At 39.0% G+C, this 18,540-nt stretch overlaps 1 protein-coding gene across 2 annotated transcripts in view; it reads right to left on the reverse strand.

Annotated features, from left to right (window-relative positions):
- Nucleotides 1–917: 917 nt before the first annotated feature.
- The window catches only part of TBC1D9 (TBC1 domain family member 9), a 48,983-nt gene continuing 31,360 nt past the window's right edge, over nucleotides 918–18,540 (reverse strand). For both annotated transcript variants that reach the window (XM_065687664.1, XM_065687669.1), the window contains exons 11-21: nucleotides 17,296–17,413; nucleotides 16,052–16,337; nucleotides 14,771–14,900; nucleotides 12,218–12,316; nucleotides 12,042–12,110; nucleotides 10,516–10,756; nucleotides 6,669–6,734; nucleotides 5,382–5,468; nucleotides 4,391–4,465; nucleotides 4,150–4,250; nucleotides 918–3,212 (exon numbers count right to left, since the gene is read on the reverse strand). In XM_065687664.1, the coding sequence (XP_065543736.1) occupies nucleotides 2,487–3,212; nucleotides 4,150–4,250; nucleotides 4,391–4,465; nucleotides 5,382–5,468; nucleotides 6,669–6,734; nucleotides 10,516–10,756; nucleotides 12,042–12,110; nucleotides 12,218–12,316; nucleotides 14,771–14,900; nucleotides 16,052–16,337; nucleotides 17,296–17,413 (1,998 nt within the window). In that variant the 3' untranslated portion in view covers nucleotides 918–2,486. The remainder of the gene's footprint in view (nucleotides 3,213–4,149; nucleotides 4,251–4,390; nucleotides 4,466–5,381; nucleotides 5,469–6,668; nucleotides 6,735–10,515; nucleotides 10,757–12,041; nucleotides 12,111–12,217; nucleotides 12,317–14,770; nucleotides 14,901–16,051; nucleotides 16,338–17,295; nucleotides 17,414–18,540) is intronic.

Here is an 18,540-nt window from a genome sequence, read left to right on the forward strand (position 1 = left end):
AATGGCTTTCATCTGTGGTGCATGCATTTCCAGGAGTATGTGGAAGATTGCCGATAGGCTTAAATTCACTTTACCATGACAGACACCTAAAAGATAAATATTTTAACAATTTGCAAACTTAAAATGGTCAAAAGTCTGCTTAAGGATGTTAAGCTGTAGTGCTGAAGACTTCTGTGATAACTTACTCAGCTGCCAGGCATTATAATAAGATGCCAAGGTCAGAGCAGTGTGCTTTAAGTTAAAGCCATATTCTTCAAAGTGGTGATTACGGCTTCAAGTGAACAGCGAATAAACCAGCCTGCACAGTCTCACATGCAGGAAGGCTATATTGCTTTTTCATACTGTTACCTGTAGGCTATATATGGCTAAATTACAAAGGAGAGAACTTCATTCCAACAAAAGAGAAAATCAACAGTAACCGACTGAGACAAGGAATATGTGAGCAGTGCTCAGAAATTAACAGCTCTGTTTTGCAAATTAACTTTGCATATACACAAATAGATGGTAACTTTTAAAAGTATAATTCACCAAACAGAGCACATCCATGTCTGTTCTGTCACTGCCATGGTTTGAGGCAGACATCTCAGCTTACCAGGACCCTGTAAAAAACATTCTAATATTTAAAGCCTTAAACTCATGCCAGTGAGATACAGCAAAACACAGATGGATCATGAAGTACCTGGGGCCCTGGAAAGTCCTAACAACTGTTGTCACTAAATGTGAGCACAGCAGCGAACACTGTTTAATGACACAGGATAGCGTGAGAGAAGCTTGCATGGTTGCTTATTGCAGATGGAATGAAACACATTGTAAGTGTTAAACACAACCAGGCATGGAAACAACAAATAGTTTTGTTCTGAAACATGGTGTTGAAGATCCAAAGTCATTTGTCTGTGTAACAAACCACAATCGCCTACTTGTCTCTCTAGCATGACTTTAATAGTTAAAAACCAAATCTGTGCAGTGTACTTCCATTTGTTCACATTACCTACTGGTGGTTAAAAAACCACTTCATCTGACAGTTTAAAAGCGTTCTTTTAAAACCAAAGAATTAAACATAGCTTCTGCTAAAAAAATCTGCCAGTTCCATGGATGCAATATACAGGAGTATAAAAAAAACATCAACAATATTCTACAGAAAACATTATCAAAACAGCAAATAAAGATTAGGCATGTAGGCATGATCCTGAACTCAAACAAACATGAATTAAAAAACAACAACAGAAAAAATCATTAATATCTGTATAAAAGAAGCAAGGATTCAAAGTGCAGGTGCTCCAGTTTCCATTTTAACATATTATTCAGTAAGTTGATACAGGATACTATTCATCTTATATAAAGTGACAGTGTTCTCAGTAAGACTTAAACATTCACTTACATATCTTGCAGATTTTTGTTTTTCATTACTGCTACTTTACACTGTTGTAAATGAAGACTTATGCAATATAGGTTTTTATTTTCTTAATCTAACAAGGATATAATAGGTTGGTGGTAAAGGTTAGTTTTAAGAGCTAAGCTATAGATCCAGCCTTAGAAGTGTATATGTATGTATATATATATATATATATTTAACTTTTAAAAACAGCTTTTGATTTTTAAAAAGAGACTCTACCAATCTGTTCTGGGACCTTCATGTACTGTCTTTGGAGCACACCAACAAAGCTTCTCAAGTCCACTGTTAGGAATACAGCTCCAGGCAGGGTCATGCTGTCAATCTTCCCCCGGTGGCCACAGGTGGGAAAAGGCTTGCTCCCTGCTTTGGTGCAGCCAGGGGCTCTGAACCCAGGGAAAGGCAAATGGGCTTCTGCCTTCTGCTACAGGAGAAATCATCACATTGAACCACATTTGCCTTACAGGCCAGCTAGGCTTGGGATGGACTTCTCACTTCTATTTGAGTGTTCCAGTCTCAAGCAGTGGAAGTTAGGAGCCAGGCAGGTGTCACTGAAGTCATCTTTAATGTATTAAAGAAACATAAAATGAAGCATACATTAAACCCCACTATCTGCTTTGGAAAAAAAGTTACATGAAATGAAATTGTTCTTTAGGGATGTTGCCTGGAACTTAATTTCATGTGAGGTCCTATTCAGGTTGACAGTGTCCCTGTAAATCTTAGGTACTTCATATTTTGTTTATTTTTTCCCCAAGAATCAGATCTCTCTCTAAGCCTATTTTAAAAATGCACATAAATATCAGCATTAAGTTTACATTTAGAAATGAAGAACTAATCTTTACCATTTTATATTCACAGCAAGGTTAATAATACACACACTTCACTGACAACCGATACTTTTTCTCTGTATTTTGAATAAAATTTGCATTTGTGTAACATTTCCCACAGAAAGAGTGATTATACTTCGAGATAAGTCACATTTGCACCCCACCATTTTCATGTTAGTGAAAACAATCATGGTTTGAAAATACCAGGGCCTGTGCCAGGTACTAATAAATACAGAATAAAAAACATAAATAAAAAACCCAACTGCCCTTTATCCCGACATAGTAGAGATTTCGTAGTCACTGGCCGAGGTTATTGGTTTCCCCCTCATCCTTATGTTTTTAGCATTAGTAATCCTGGCCATCATGGACACAGGCTTGTCAAAGTACCTCACCAGTGCTGGCTCAGTCAAAAGGGAGGCTAAAAACTGTTCAAAGGTAATGGCCCAGTCTCTGTCAATGCTAGTACTTCTCCGAAGAGAAGTGGTGTGGTTGCTCCGTACCAAAACGGTGTCTTCACCGATGTCCTCACAGTGCAGCTTTTCTTCTTCGTGCGATCCTGCGCTCAGTACTGAGTAGGAGGACATGGAACTATCATCTTTTGTATCGTCATCAGAAATAAGCATGGAAGAACAGGCTCCATTGTCCCTGGGTGAAGAGTCTTCGAGCTTGATGTCTTCCATCTGCATACCCAGGGCGCTGTCGGTGCAAACTGCCTCCTCGTCGTTGGTGCTGAGGCTGCTTTGGAAGGGCTTGTGCTGTTCGAGGGGGTACTGCTGGTGCTCTTTCTTCTGGAACAGCTCACTCTGAATAGTTTTGCTGCAGTTGTTACTGCTGCTGTCTGTCTCTTTTGTGGGCTGCACGCTGAAGAGCTTTCCAACCTCGCCTATCTCCAAAAGCAAGCTTGTCACAGCAGCAGTAGCATGGTACAGATCTTGTTCATTGGGGTCTTCACTGAACATATTGTACATTGTCTTGCACAGTTCAATGAACTGTCCCTAGAGCACAGAGAGAGGAAACATTAATGAGAGAGCAGAAAACACATCAGACCGAGAGCAACTAAATCAGTTTTAAAAGTCTGGCATGGAGGTATGACATAATAGTTCATGTGATTAAACTGAAATTGAAATAAGCTAGGTGTGGTCTAGAAAGCTTTTACTAAGACTGGGCAGCCAGATGTGTTGCCTCTCTCAAAGCTATTTAGAATAAATTGCTGGATCTTTTGTCCCAACACATGACAAATCTATTTCTCTGCAGCCACAGGAGGGCACCAGAGGGTAAGCAGTGAGACACGCGGCATTCTTCAGTGAATTTTCTTCAGGAATGATGCGAAGTATAGCTAGGGGTCCGATAAAAATAATAAGCAATGAAAAATGAAAAAAAAAAAGACCTGTGGTGGTCTTTTAATTGACCATGGTAACTTAGCTGGACGTGAGCCTTTCACAATTCAAAACTCACAAATTAAATAGGAGGGAGATTTGCTTAAGGCTATCTTAAGTAAGAAGCATTGTTCTACAGAGAATAAATCTTCTCTGTATGCTCTGGAGGAGCTGTCCCCATGGGCCTCCTCCTCCTTAGCAGCTATGGATCTAAAGGGAATGAGACTGACAGTATATAAAATACTTTTTTCAGGTAACATGTACTGGGCATCATGTGCTAGCTTGGTGATAGCCAGTGTCGTATCACCCTTTGTCTAGCGATCAAAATAGTATGTAATCATTCCTATATACATGTATCTCATTTTTAGGATGTTTTAATACTAGCGACAGTATACTGAAAACAATAAACTTCTGTATTCAGCTGACTGCTGCTCTGATAAAAATGCATCTGCCTCAAAGTAAGATCTTGATTCAGAGTTAATGTATTGAATATTTGTAGGTATGTGAAGAAAAAGTTTGAAGTTGATGAAAAATAAGTAAGTATCAGCAGAAGTACCTGATTCAGTTTTGGCAAGTCCTTTGTGTTTTTTGCTTTGGATTTATTCTCTTGGCTCCAAATTCTCAGGTAATTTCGATTCTCTTGCGAGCTCTTCTTGCCTATTGTCAACAAATTACCCAGAGAAGCAGGAAAAGTCCATGAAGAAACCTTAAATTAATACTTTTTTTATTCCATTTTCAAAAGGAGCATCTTTACAAGAAATGAAAGACATTAATTCAAATGGAGACACCATGCATACCTTTTTCTGTTTTCAGACTCACTGTAACAAACCCATCATCTACTCCTTGCTTGTTCCTGCTGTCTAGGCCAACAACTAGGAAGAGGAGGGGCAGGGGGGAAGAGAGATTATCAGTGTGGTTTTAGACACATACATACTCTTCATGCGTACAGCGCAAAACAAAGGAAATGCTTACACTGCAGAAAACACAGAGCAAAAAGGATAGGCCTAAATGATGACTTTTGCTTATTCTTAAATCTGCTGACAAATTCCATATAATTAATAACATAAATACTAAGACAGGGACCATCTTAGGCTTTGTATATGCAGTACAATGATTAGGCTGTGTTACCACAACACAAACAGCTTCTAGCACTTCTTATATTTGGTGATTACATTAGTGAAATTTCTTTGTCTATCAGGACTTAAAATTGCCATCCCTAGCCTATTAATAATTATCTGTATTTTCAAACAACCTTCCTCCCCCAGTAATCTGAAGGATGAGCAATGTTTTTCTGGAATCAGAGAGAAACTTAGCATCAAATATCTCTAGAAAGAGAATGCCCTTTAAGACAACAGCTGTGAGACCAGGCTCTCATTAGGGCACAAGAAGAATTCACACTACATTTTGACACATCTTTTGGCTTCAGGTTTTTAGAATATTTTAAGTTCTGATCCAAATATGTATTGAAAGCCAATATATTTATTCTTATTCTCCACTGAGGCATGGATGCTGTGCACTTATGACAAAATTACTTCTATTGCAACACACTGATTACAACACCACATTATTCTGAGAGTACTTTGCAATGCACAATATAGGGGAGTTCTTAGTGAACACACACCTGCACGTCAAAGGAGGTCAAAATTCCTACATACTTCTTTTTACAGAGTATACTTAGTAAGAGTATATTTACAGAGTTACAGTAAAAAAGTAGCTTCCTGAAAAGACATGTTGTTTGAAATGCATTACCTCATCTTTTCATGCCCAAGACAAAAGATGCCTACCTACCATGTGTACATTCTGGTGTGATGTCTTCAAAAAAGTATTGAGTAGCTTCAAAAGCAGAGTCTGGTTCTTCTTGCTCAGGGGATGGATCTAAGTAATAAAATAAAATTCCTTCATTACAAATTCCACCCTTTAATTACTAACTAGAACATACTTCCACTGATAAGTTTAGAATGTCAGTTTCTAGAAGTATGAGGATGCAACAGGTTAGGAGTCATCTCTTTTCAGCTAGTAGATGAAAAACAGGACCTGTTCTGTCTCATCCCTGGTATGTGACTAACAAGGAGCTGTCTGCCTTTGGAGGCTGGCTTGCCCATCTTCCCATGTCTGCTTCGATTACTTTCTCCTGCGCAGCTCAGATTGTCCGCAGCAAGGTATGAACTCTTTTCTACCTGGAAGCAGTCTGTCATGATTTGACATGAGCTTATACATCTTCAAATACCAGAAGCTGCATTCTTAAAAATGGACCTCTTCTGTTGTAATTCAATAAAATTGTACTTGTTTCCAGTTTGATTAGTAACTCACTGAAGCATATGCCCCCAGCAAAGCCAGCTGGGAGCAATCTGGGACATGTTCAAAGCACATGAAGGTGAATGTTCTCTCAAAACTTTTGGATACCTTTACCAGAGGATGGGTTGCAACTTATGTAAACCACAGATTCAGTTGAGGACATCAATAGGTTCTTTACAGCACACATGTGACAAGCCAGCCAGATAGTTCCAGAGCATACTTTTCTTAAGGGACAAAGCTGTTTTGAGAGGTTTCCAACCCCCTCTCCAACCTAACTGCCTTTCTCAGTTAGCTGGGTGTGACAGATGAAAAACACATCTTTGAAATGATCTGGAGCTTCCCTCAGCAAACATTTCTATCAGCCCAGAGGGGTAACCATGAAGAAAACCTGGGGACAGAAATGAGCAGCTAGGGCACAGAGGAACATTTTAAGCTAAATTCACCGTTAAATAAAGTGGATTATGGTAAGAAATCCATAAGTTGAAGAACACCGTATTTGTTGTGTATGGGGAAAGTCACCAACCTCAGCTAAACAGACAAGAGACACATAGAGATGGCCTGTTTGTGACTGAAGCAATGGAGGACTGCATGAGTGCTTTCAGACTTCCTAAATCTGTACCTGGTTATGGCAGAAGCTCTCATTTTATTGCTGCATAAACAGCTGCAATAATTCCTACAAAATTAATTTTTAATTGGGAAAGCTAGTGATAAACAACTCTGCTCCAAATTTCTGTTCTCAACAAGACAACAACTATTTACTAATTAACATCACTTACTTACCAGGCAAAACATGCATTTTATACAGGAGCTTCAGCTTCTCTGTAAGATCTCCATGGCATGCTGCACCTAAACAGCATTATATACAGTACATTAATACTCAGCATTCAATTCTATTTATTATTGCTACAGTATTTTATTTTAGAAGCTCCTACATTCACTCTGGGAAGAACTGTACTCCCTTTATGGCCTGAGATCACAAGGCAGTCACTTGACTTCTAAGATCATACAATCCACAGTAGAAATAGCAAGAGAACACAGACCAACTTACCCTGAATTTTGTACTTCAACCTTAGATGCTTCATTAAATGTATATTTTATAACACACAAAAATAACTTATGATCATCACATTGCCACTCAAATAGGCCTCCAGCTGAAAGACCACCTTTTTGTGTGGACTTCAAAATCTCTTATCTGAGGATCCAAAAACATCACGATTGAGAACAACAAGATATGGGTGAGGAAAAAAAAAAAAAAAAGAATTTCCAGTAAATAGCATCACTTACCACAGCTACAGCTTAGCCATGGCCTAAACTGATGTTCAGGCAATGCTTTCTAGTGATTTATACACCCCAACCCCTATTCATTTCTGGTCTACGCTACACCTAGCTGTACAAAACCCAAGCGGTCTATCACAGCTTCTCCTTCCACTTATTTAAATGGATATTAGTTAATTTTAAAGTAACAAAATAACTGATAATCAGACTTCTTCATAAATCTTACTTGTTACGATAAGAAGTTCATAAACAAACCTTCATTAATTAGGTTATGCAGAGAATTAGTTTACCTTACAGGCTATCGTGTCAACTTACGCAAACTGCAGAGTGTGGTTTGGTAAATGCTAACAATCACAGTGTGCTGTAAAGCTTAACGCTCCAATAACTACAGATACTAGACCAAAGAACTGAGTACATTTACATTAGCTGTTTTGCTTTCAACTTGTTTTTTTAATCAAAAAACCTTCTTATGTTCCCATCTGGTGTTATCTGCACACTGTGCACATAATGCTTTCTCTTCTGGTGACACTATGTCTTATGCACCCAGGTACCCCACTGCTAAAGTCAATATGAAATAACTAAAGCACAGAATGGGCTGCAGTTCTGTGTCCTTCAGCAATGGCTAGGGACACATTCACTAACATCGGAATCAAGGCACAGGATATCTGGTGACACAAGCTACGTGGACTCTTCTCAGAGATCCTCTGGGTCTCCCTTTAGGAGAGGTGAGAAGTTTTACAAAGGGAAGAACAGCCTACTGGAAATTTAAAGGAACTGCCTGACAGCTGCAGGGGGCTACCAAAGATACGAGACTGACATTGTATTAAGCAGTAAGGAAAAAAAATCAGGCTATATCCATAAAGACATCGTCTGGTACATGTGCCCCTATTATGGAGAGCTAGGAGAGACCTTTGCATGGGTGGACATCTCAGCTCAGGCCACCATTTTGACCTTCACACTGCAGTATAGGGACAATTTCATAGGAGGACCCCAAGAATTTGGTGGCCTCCTGCACAGCCCCTGCATCCCCAAACAGCAAAGCAGATGACCCTGCTGAGAGCCTGTGAACAGCACTGGGAAGGTGGTAAGACCATTCCTAGTCCCAACCAGAAATACTTCCTTCCTGCATTCTGGAGTCACAGGTCTTAAAACCTTCAGCAACTTTCAGCAAGTCCTGTGTTTTGCGGTACGTGTCTCAGATGATGCACCGACAGTTCTTAGCCAGGAGTTTTAAATTTACTTTGCAGTGAGAGAAGAAACCTTGCTTGGAAGAGAAGCAAGACTACACCTTTTGAATCTTTCTACCTGACACAGCAACAGTGAAACTTGTCACCATCAAGCTGCAACCAATGTCCTCACGCATGCCTGCTCTGCACCCCGAGGGCTTGACCAGCACACCCCTTTTCGTGACATGATTGGAACAACCTTCCCTGAGCCCCCTTTCTGACTGTTCTTGTGTCAGACTATGCCAATGTCAAGTCTTTTCTGGGCAGATGACCTCTTAAAAAAGCTTTCAAGCTATGCCCCACCAGGCTTAGTTTCTGAAAATTTTGGGTTTGCAGAATAAGCAGTTTTGACTGTTTAGCCCATTGAAGATTTTAGTTCAGTCATGTTTGCCTATAGCCATATTTGTGTATTTTACATTAATTTCTATTCACGGTGCTCAATACTGTTCCTTGTCCTTATCACTCATTATTTGTTCTAAAAATTGCTGTCTTAACCAGTAACTGGTTGATTGTAATTAACAGCATCCTGTAAGCAGCAAGAGTAGTTAATCCAATGGTCATGTCTCAAAAGGCTACTAAGTGCTACCTGACTAACAGCCCCTCAAATACAGCTCAGGACCGCATCACAGGGAGCACTGTGGTTCTGGGTGGTGTGAAGGGGATGTGTGCAATCAGTTTTACTGTCACATAACTTTAATACCTATGACAGAATAGGTGTTACCATTGCTGTACAGAGGTTTCCACGCAAGGCTGCATTTGGAGCCCTAATGCTTTAAAACACTGCTACAAAAGGTTGCTGAAAGGCAGATTGGGAAACCTTTGCTCTCTCAAAAGGATAAAATGTAAAGCTGGAGGAAATGTCAGGTTGCCAAGAAATAACACAGAGCAGATGGTGAAATGTTGGTCATTTACAGGGAATAATTCCTGCTATATTCAAAAAAGGGGTGGCCAGCTCCTGTCTCAGATTTGCTTCTTCATGTTAATCCTGGGGCTTGCACATTCCTTTTGTTGTGATACTGACTTTCACAGGCAACGAGGATGATGAAGGGGCTGAAGCACCTCCCGTATGAAGATAGGCTGAGAAAGTTGGGGCTGTTCAGCCTGGAGAAGAGAAGGCTGCGTGGAGACCTCATAGCAGCCTTCCAGTACCTGAAGGGGCCTATAGGGATGCTGGGGAGGGACACTTCATCAGGGACTGTAGTGACAGGACAAGGGGTAACGGGTTAAAACTTAAACAGGAGAAGTTTAGATTGGATATAAGGAGGAAGTTCTTTACTGTAACGGTGGTGAGACACTGGAATCGGTTGCCCAGGGAAGTTGTGAATGCTCTGTCCCTGGCAGTGTTCAAGGCCAGGCTGGACAGAGCCTTGGGTGAGATGGTTTAGTGTGAGGTGTCCCTGCCCATGGCAGGGGGTTAGAACTAGATGATCTTAAGGTCCTTTCCAACCCTATCTATTCTATGATTCTGTGATACCTTCCTGCTCTCTCTCTTAGTCTGCAGTCTTGGTTATTGATTTCAGAAGTAACATAGGTGGTACCTTTCACTAAGGTGCAATAACTTCCCCTCACACAGGGACACACACATGTGGGGTGTCAGCAGACTTCTAAAGAGAAGCACTTTTATTCAGGGCAAACAAAACTACCATCCTCAATTCTATCTTCCTCTACGACCTGTATGTGCACATAAGTTTATCAAAAGTCTTCTTCCTGAACAACAGAGCAAGAAGAACGTACAAAAGACTTTCCCAAAGGAAATACTTTGATTAGAAGTAGTCACACCATTAAGTAAACAAGTTGCAAGTAATTTTCAAGTTAGTGGTCAGGGAAATCCTCAGACCCTAATGGATGTGCAGTTCATGTCCCTGTGTGATACACCACCACCTAATGTAGATGCTCCTACTGAGATCAGCCTAAACCCCAGTGGAACCACTGTCACAGGCATAATAAAATGTGCTGAATGGCAGCATGAACAGCTCTTAAAATAAAGGTAACTTACACAAATCAGCATATGTCAAACTCATTATCTGAGAGCTAATATAACATCTGTGTTTCTGTAGGACTGGATCTCCTGTAGAAACAAACTGGTTTGGTCAGATTATATTGAAACTGCTGTGAATTCTCCTTACTTAGCCCAGAGACGAATTCACGGAAGTTGATGAGAAGGTCTCCATTTTCATCAAGAAGCCTGAATAAGCGTGCAGCTAATACATCTGAATGAGTTCCACATGCCCAAGGAAAGAGGAGAGCAAACATCCCCTTGAACTGCTCAAAGTCAATACGGTACTGCTCCAGATAAGGCAGGCTGGGATCATGCCGGTCAGTAGCATTGCTGTTTCCTCCCCAGTAGCAGCTAGTCAGATGTTCTGCCTGAACAGAAGGCAAATGCTCTGTAAACAACTCATTACTATCAATGAAGAAACCCACAAAAATCCACACACAACTCATACACAAACATGATTAAAACAACACAAGACGAGCGGATATATTTCCATCTACTTCGCTCTTGCACTTCTACAAGAAGTTTCTTCTCTAACCAGCACAAAAAGACATCCCTCTACAAATAAAAGAAAGCAAAACTTTTCCTGCCTCCCAGGCTGCAGCAACATGAAATACCTGTTTTAAACAGAGCTGTAAGCAGCTGTGACTTGCACACATACACATGTATATACATACACTAAGCTCCTTGTGCTTAGTCTCCTTCAGCCTCACTACACAGTCACATCAGAAAAGGGACTCTCATGAAATAATCTTTGAACTGTATAGTTCAACTATTTTGTTAAACTCAAAAAATACTGTACAACATCCTACTCTTTCAGTCTGTTGAATTCAGTGAAAGTTCTGGAGCTGATTTTGGTAGAATCTAATTCAAAACAATTCAGAAGCTTACAGAAAGAGATCCTAGCACTGCACAGTGATCAGCTGGGGTAAGCCATCTGACTTGGTCTGACTAATTCCATGGAGGACTGAAAGAAGGTACTACAGGATTTAGACAACTTTAGGACCTGATATTACAGATGGGAAATTGAGAGAAATTCTTCCTGGTATGCCAAAAAAATCTCTTCTAACAAAAACAGAGGAAAAAAGTATCTTGTTTTAATGCACTGTGAAAGTGAAGCTAAAGCATTTTAACCCATCATCATTAAATTTATGGATCTAATGGTATTGCTGTATAACCAACCTATGGAGACGTATCACTTTGTGACACTGAATTACCATGTAATACAGTATACATTAAAGCATTAACAATGTGATGTGGCACTATTAACTGTCTGAGATCATAGAATACAGGTATTTCGGTGCTGAATTCCAAAGCTTGGGTTAGGTAGGTAGAGAGACATGCGTAAGCTTTTAAAGACTGATCAAATGTCTGTGTCTATTAACTTTTCCATTACAACAGACTTTATCAGTATAATTAATTTTTTCCATGGACAAATAATTTATTGAATTACTTATTTCCTGAGTTTTAAAGATTGGTTGGTTTGGGGTTTTATTGTATATATATTAGCAACAGCTAATTTAAGTTTACATTAAGATACCTGATAGTAAGCAACTCACAGACTTAATCTGGTCTTTAGAAAAGACACAGTCCCTTATAAAAAATAAACACTTGCATTTCCTGCAGGCACAACATCTTGTCTTTATTTAGCTTTACCTTGAAAAGAGCATACAGTTCCTCCAGTTCATCAATAGTAAAAGAAGTCTCAGTCACAATAGTTCGTACCTTTTGAAACACAACATTATCAGTTACGTATCTGAAATCCATGACTCATTGAAAAGCTAATTAAAATTTCAGAAACTGGCTGGTCTTAATCTTTGCAAAGAACTTACCACATTGCGCTTTGTAGTATCTTCAAGGGTTTGGATAACTTTCAGCCGTTGTTTGAATCTCATTTGTTCGATTAAATCTGCTCGGATACTTCCAAATTTCTGAAAAGACAAAAAGAAGTGCAGCACAGTCTGTGTATTAATATTTGGAATACTCATAGCTTGCTTTTAATGCACTTGAGACATTAATTTAATTATACCACACAAGTGTATTTTAAAACCTGCTGTTAAGGCATCTTTCTAACACATGACAAAGGTATTTTTCTAACACACGACAAAATTACAAAGGCTTTAGGAATACACCTCAAGATTTTGTTTTTCCCAATACCTTATTTTAATTTAATTTGAAAGGTCTTCATTAAGTTACAAATCAACACATTTTAACCCTAGTATCAGCTGTTATACTTTCTTGCTTGGCACATCTCTAAAAACAACTGTTCTGCAGGACTTTATTTCAACTTGTCCTGGAATATATCAAGTATTACAGAGAGAGATGTTTAGACTAACTGGACCTCTAACAGCTGAGGCAGCATCACAGTCCTTACATTTATTACGTCTGAAACTGAGCATCAAGAATGCAACTTCCATTAAGAAGATCCTCTAAAGTGCCCAAGCCTTATTTTCAGAAGGTTTTGTTGGCTTTTTTTTTTTTTCCACAATTCAGTCAAGGAGCTGTGGTGTGTACTACAGAAATATCCCAGGGGAAACCCATTAAGAATAACACTCCATGTTTTTGTATGCAGAGGAATGCCTAATCCCCAAGATTTATTTTTGTTAATTATAAGTAGGTTTTTGCCATCAAGAAAACACTTGTAACGTACTTAGAAATGCACAGATGACCAACAGGAGCAACAATATCAGACAAAGTATGCCATACCTAACACTAAAAAGGGGTGAGGCAAGATGTAAATCCATCCAGAATGAAAGTGTATTTCCAATGTAAGTGCATCTACATAGCAGGTCATAATTTGCTAGCACAGTCTTGTGTGATCAAATTAACACTAAAGCTGGGTTCATCTGTAAAGCTGTGCACCTGTATCATGTACCCCAGGAGTAAAATAATGTTTCATGCACCTGGAGCGTTTTGCAAATAAAAAAGTCTTTTGGGAAAAAAAAAAAAAAAAAAAAAATGTATCTAGACAAAATATCCATCAAGCACCACAGGGCTCACAAAACCTTGGAAAGAGAGGTCTGTTGTGGCTGTGAGGCCACATTTATTCCACAAGGCTTATGCTCTGGTCTGGAGGTCAAAGGAGATGCTCTGTTACACCCATAAAAGTAAAACTCATGTAGCCTACAGAATAGGAAGGTCTCATGCAATTACCTCCTGGGTATGATCCCTCACTGATTCTACTTTTTTTTCTTTTTAAATAATCAAATCAACCAATTTGTTTCTCCTCAAACACATTCTCTCTTTGCTACTCGCTCCTGCTTTTCTCACAGTCCTTTGCTCCCCATGCAATTTGTTTTGCCTAATTTTACTGCAGTACAGCTGGTTATTTATCTAGGAGTTACAGAATTCTGTGCTGCATAAGCCCCCAAAAGACAGACTGGCTCTGCATGGAGTTAGGTTATTCATGTGAAAGCAGTTAAGCCAAAACAAGCTGTCTCCATGATGAGAAAATGAGAAAAATACAAGGAAAACAAGAATTTCACATAAACATCCTTATCCCCATTCTAACACTATGTGAAGAACTACACATCTGACTTGAACCAATTTGCCCTTCAGTGTAGAATACACGAAGGATTACCTACTTCCTTCTTAAACAGATATCATGTTATTAAAGCAAGGAGGTTTTAGGGACATGGGAGGTGCCTCTGAAGCAGCTATCATATTGCTAAGTATGCATCTGCATCTACATCTACATCTTACACTAAAAACAGTAATTTATCCTGCACGTCAGGGAAGGAAAAGAGAAAATTGAAAACCGTAACTCTTTAAAATTATTCTTTAATTTTCTTTAAAAGATTACTATGTCAGTGTAATCACCATTTTAACTGATAGCTTATTTTTAAAATTTAAGGACTTGCAAGTTTTAGGGGTTTTTGCAGGCTCTGTTCTGTGCTTTACAAATATGAGTTGTTACCAGCTCCTTTCACATGAATTATTTTTCGTTTCGGTTACAGTGCAGAAGCTAGTGGCCTAGAAGCTAGTGGTCAGAATCAGCACTCGCTGAGAACAAAGGTAAAAAGAGACAAAATTCCTTTGATAATAGAAAGATCTGAAGTAATGCAGGTTTCACTAATACTTCACTTCAGAAAAACATGAAAAAGCTTTTTTGAATTACAAGTTCAGCGTATTGTTTGTAAATCACTTTTCCACTGGGGGCTGCTCTCATCTGATGTTGCAGGCTTCTATATAAAACAGCTCCAATTAAAAGTTTTGGTTAAAAGAAACACTGAGCCCTCTTCCCTGCCCCATTTCAGACTTCTGAGATGAGTCTATTTCTTGTATGTTCTTTCTGTTCCACGCAAAGCCAAAATACAGAGTACCAAATGCCTCTAAAGCAGAAGTAGTGCGAGTTGGCAAGTTCCTGTTAAGAAATCCTATCCTACCTCATATGAAGACCTGATTAGTCTGAAGATATCCACCTCAGGATAAGGCTCTACATCATCACTGAGCAGTGAGTGAAGATGAGGAATGGGTGGAAGAGTGCTGTCCTTATTAGTTACGCTGTCCAAATATCTGGTGTGGGGAGAAAAGAAAAATAAATGAAAAGCACAAGATTCATTTGTACCCCCCTCCCTTCCAAGGGTTAACAGAATAAGGGTTATATATAGATTATTAAATGTAAAAATGATCGAGCCACTCTGCTAATGAACTCCATGACTTTCGACATCAGTAATTTGACAAATCCTACCCTAACACTGCTTTTTCTCAAACACAGCCAAGGTAACCCTGGTAATTCATTATCCTTAACAAGAAATAGCTCAAATACAGCTAGTCACAAACGAGTAGCTTATTGAACAGGTTTGTTGCTTCTGGCTGTTTAAACATGCTAAAGGAATTACGACACCATGGCAACAAAGGTCAGTGTGTTTCAGTCTAAATAACCCGTCCTACTACTCCCCAACTTTGCTTCAAGGGGCTTTAAAGGGCTTGTTCCTTCCACCAATGCAGCTGCTGTAAATCATCTGTCTTCTACCATGCAGTTGCAGAACACTTAAATCCTCAGCAATCACTGAGGCTTATTTCAGAGAAAACACAACCAGTCTTCTTTAATTCCCAAAGAAATTAAAACCAGAGTTTAGTAAGGCTATACTAATGAAACTTCCCAGGAAAAAAGATTCCAAAGTTTTAGCAGCAACTTGAAAACTAAACACTACTCCAAACTCAACAAGGAAATCAGAGGTTACACTCATCAGTATTAATCTGTGATAACAACTCAATCCAGTCTATTTATCAGCCTCCTATTTAACTGAAATTTATTCATTCAGGAGCCTACCTAATTCTTCTAAGTTCTGTTTAGTCCATTCCCAAAACAATTTCCCTTAAGGTCAAGTTTTTTTCTTAGCACCATTTAAAAGGCAGCAGGCAAAAGATGAAGTAACAAAAACCATGTATCAACTAAAATAATCAACCAAATTAAGCTTCTATAACCAGGTTTGGGAAGTTTATCTGAATGTCTTGAAAAAAGAATTTATAGTTGGTAACTTAGCATTATTTTAAGATACTATAGAGTGTCTTATATGGGTGAAAGGAGACTGTAAGTATGTAAAAGATTTACACATACTGTATTGGTTTCAATTTTGTACTGCGACACAGAAGAACACAAATCAGAAAAGTAAGCAAAAAGAAACGTAAAAGAAAGACACTTTATTTTCTGTAATAAATACCTTCCCAAGACTGTCATGGCTTCTCCATCATCTTTACAGTTAAGCAGCTTGTCTACATTAGCATCGAGGACAGCGAGCGCTAACTGAAATATCACCTTTATTCCTTCACAGAAGAAACAATCCACAACCACCACTGCACTTTCAAATGGCATTACACTGAGGAAAAGAGTGAGGAACCAGGACAGGGAAATGGTCGATATTACACCCAAGTCCTGCATGCAGTCATAAAGCTGTGGAACATAGTCACGAGCCAACTCTTCAAAGACACCCTGATCCACCAATGCTCCTGTTGAAAATAAATGAGGTTGGATGTCGATTAATATGGGAGCAACTGACCACATCACCATTTAGGGGAGAAAAGTATATACACATACATTCTCTCTACATGGAAACATAAATACACAACCTAAGAGTATTCTACATGATGCTTACACACATTTTCTCACTTGCAGATAAACAACAGATTTTATTCCACTACTGAGCTAGAAATACCAATTGAACCGTAGTAAGTTTTGTTTTAATTATATATTTTGTAAGAGCTAACAAAGGGTCACTGTGATCTACACCTACAGAAGTTATATGATGGCTTAGTACTTAACATTACTAATTAGAGTAAGACTTCTCAGCATCACCTCTTGGTGGAGGCCAGGGTGACTGTGAAGGTCTGGATTTGTTTCAAGAGAAACATACCTATGCCGTAACATCAGTGTCTTAAGCAAGACAGGAAGAATAAGTTCTCAGGCTGAATGAGGAACTCAAGCATTTGTGAGCTACAGTAAAGACTATTTCCATGATAAACTGAAGGGCCATTCACTTCCACATACACAAGGAAACTGTCATCTAACAACAACAGCTTTCAGATACTTGCTCCCTTTCAATCAGAGAGAAAATGGGCACAAACACTTGTACTGCAAATTGCCAAAGCTCCCGTTTCCACCTTACTTTAACTAGATAACCAGATAACCCAAAATTCAAATTTTAGCCTCCCATCTCTTTTTTTTTTTATTCACTTGAAGCCCACTTTAGAATTACATCTAATCATAAGTGAAAAAAACTATTGAATATCACAGTACCTGTTTCTGGACTTGCTTCTATACTCCTGAGCAAACTGTCTTGCCACTAGCATTCACAGTTGTGTCTATGCCACACATACCTCTACCCATACGCTTGTTTCAGTCCCAATACCACCAATTAATTTGGTTAATTTTTGTACTGTAATTTTAGCAAATTTCCCCATAACATACCAACAACTCTTGTGTTGTAGTAGTCAGGCAACATACGCTCACACAGAGCCACCAGCAACCAAAAAGCCTCCTCCTCTTTTGCATAAAGGAGGAGTACTGAAGTGACAATATTCATAGCCTAAAAGAAAGAAATAAAAATTACTAGACCCATTTATTAGATATCTAGCATAGTAACTGGGCAGATAAGTGGTTACTATGGTTAAGAAACCAGCTACATCTCCCCTTGCAGACTCCAAATTGTTCACATATTTTCCTGTAAAAAAGCAGACAGTGTTTTCTCAGTGCTCAACGGAAGGCTTAAAAGAAGTCTCAAACCACAAAATATCGTTAGACTTTTTTGTTAAGGAAAAAAATAAATCAAGATTTCTTTTTATAATAAAGGGCCTAATCAGGCCTGCAAGCATCCAGTTACACTGCTACTGATATTCTGCCAGTAAGTGCTCTTGGGGAATCTGGGTCTGATGCAGACAAAATGCCTCCTACAGCACTAATGATGGCCGCTGCTGTACCACACCTTGCAGAGGCAGTCTGCACTCCCTGTGCTCTCTGCTCATATGAAAAAGTCGAGACACAGCATCTGCGAGCTCAGGCAAATGCCTGTAATAGTGTCGGTCATGAATAATGAGAGCATAGTGAAACAGAAGCCTCTTGCTGTTGCTCACTCTCCATGTTTGTGTGCACAACAGTTTTTTATGGCCTGTTCCACTCCATTTCAAATGTCACTGCATTGTACAGTGACCTCTGAATTGTTCGCTTACAGCTTTTGACTAGACCTCTGCTAGTTTGAAGAAATGAAGTATTTCAGTGCCATTTTCTTCACAGTTTGCTTTCTAAGGAATTAGCTGCTCATTTCAGATCCTGTAACATTTTAAGACTCTAGGTTGATCATTACCTGTTTGAAATAGTAACTAAGGTTTCAACTGAAACTTGGAACAATGTTGAAACTCTGTCAAAGTCTATGCTATTTCTTTCAGCTCCTGAATTGTCACTGTAACTGTGAACCAGCATTCTGAATGCCACGGACCAAGTCCCAATTACTGTGACAGCTTTAGGAACCAGAATCACAGTGTCTTTCTACTGTTCCTGTTAAACAACCTTTACAAAAAGTTATTGTAGTTATTACTTCATATTGTACATATTATTAAATAATTTATGATGGTATCTGTTGGGACTGTTTGCACTTTCACTTACTGGGGTTGTACCTGGGAGTTTTAACATTCAAGACATTAATCAGGCTCATGAATT

This window comes from Lathamus discolor, chromosome 1 (assembly GCF_037157495.1).
Source record: "Lathamus discolor isolate bLatDis1 chromosome 1, bLatDis1.hap1, whole genome shotgun sequence".
NCBI lineage: Eukaryota > Metazoa > Chordata > Aves > Psittaciformes > Psittacidae > Lathamus > Lathamus discolor.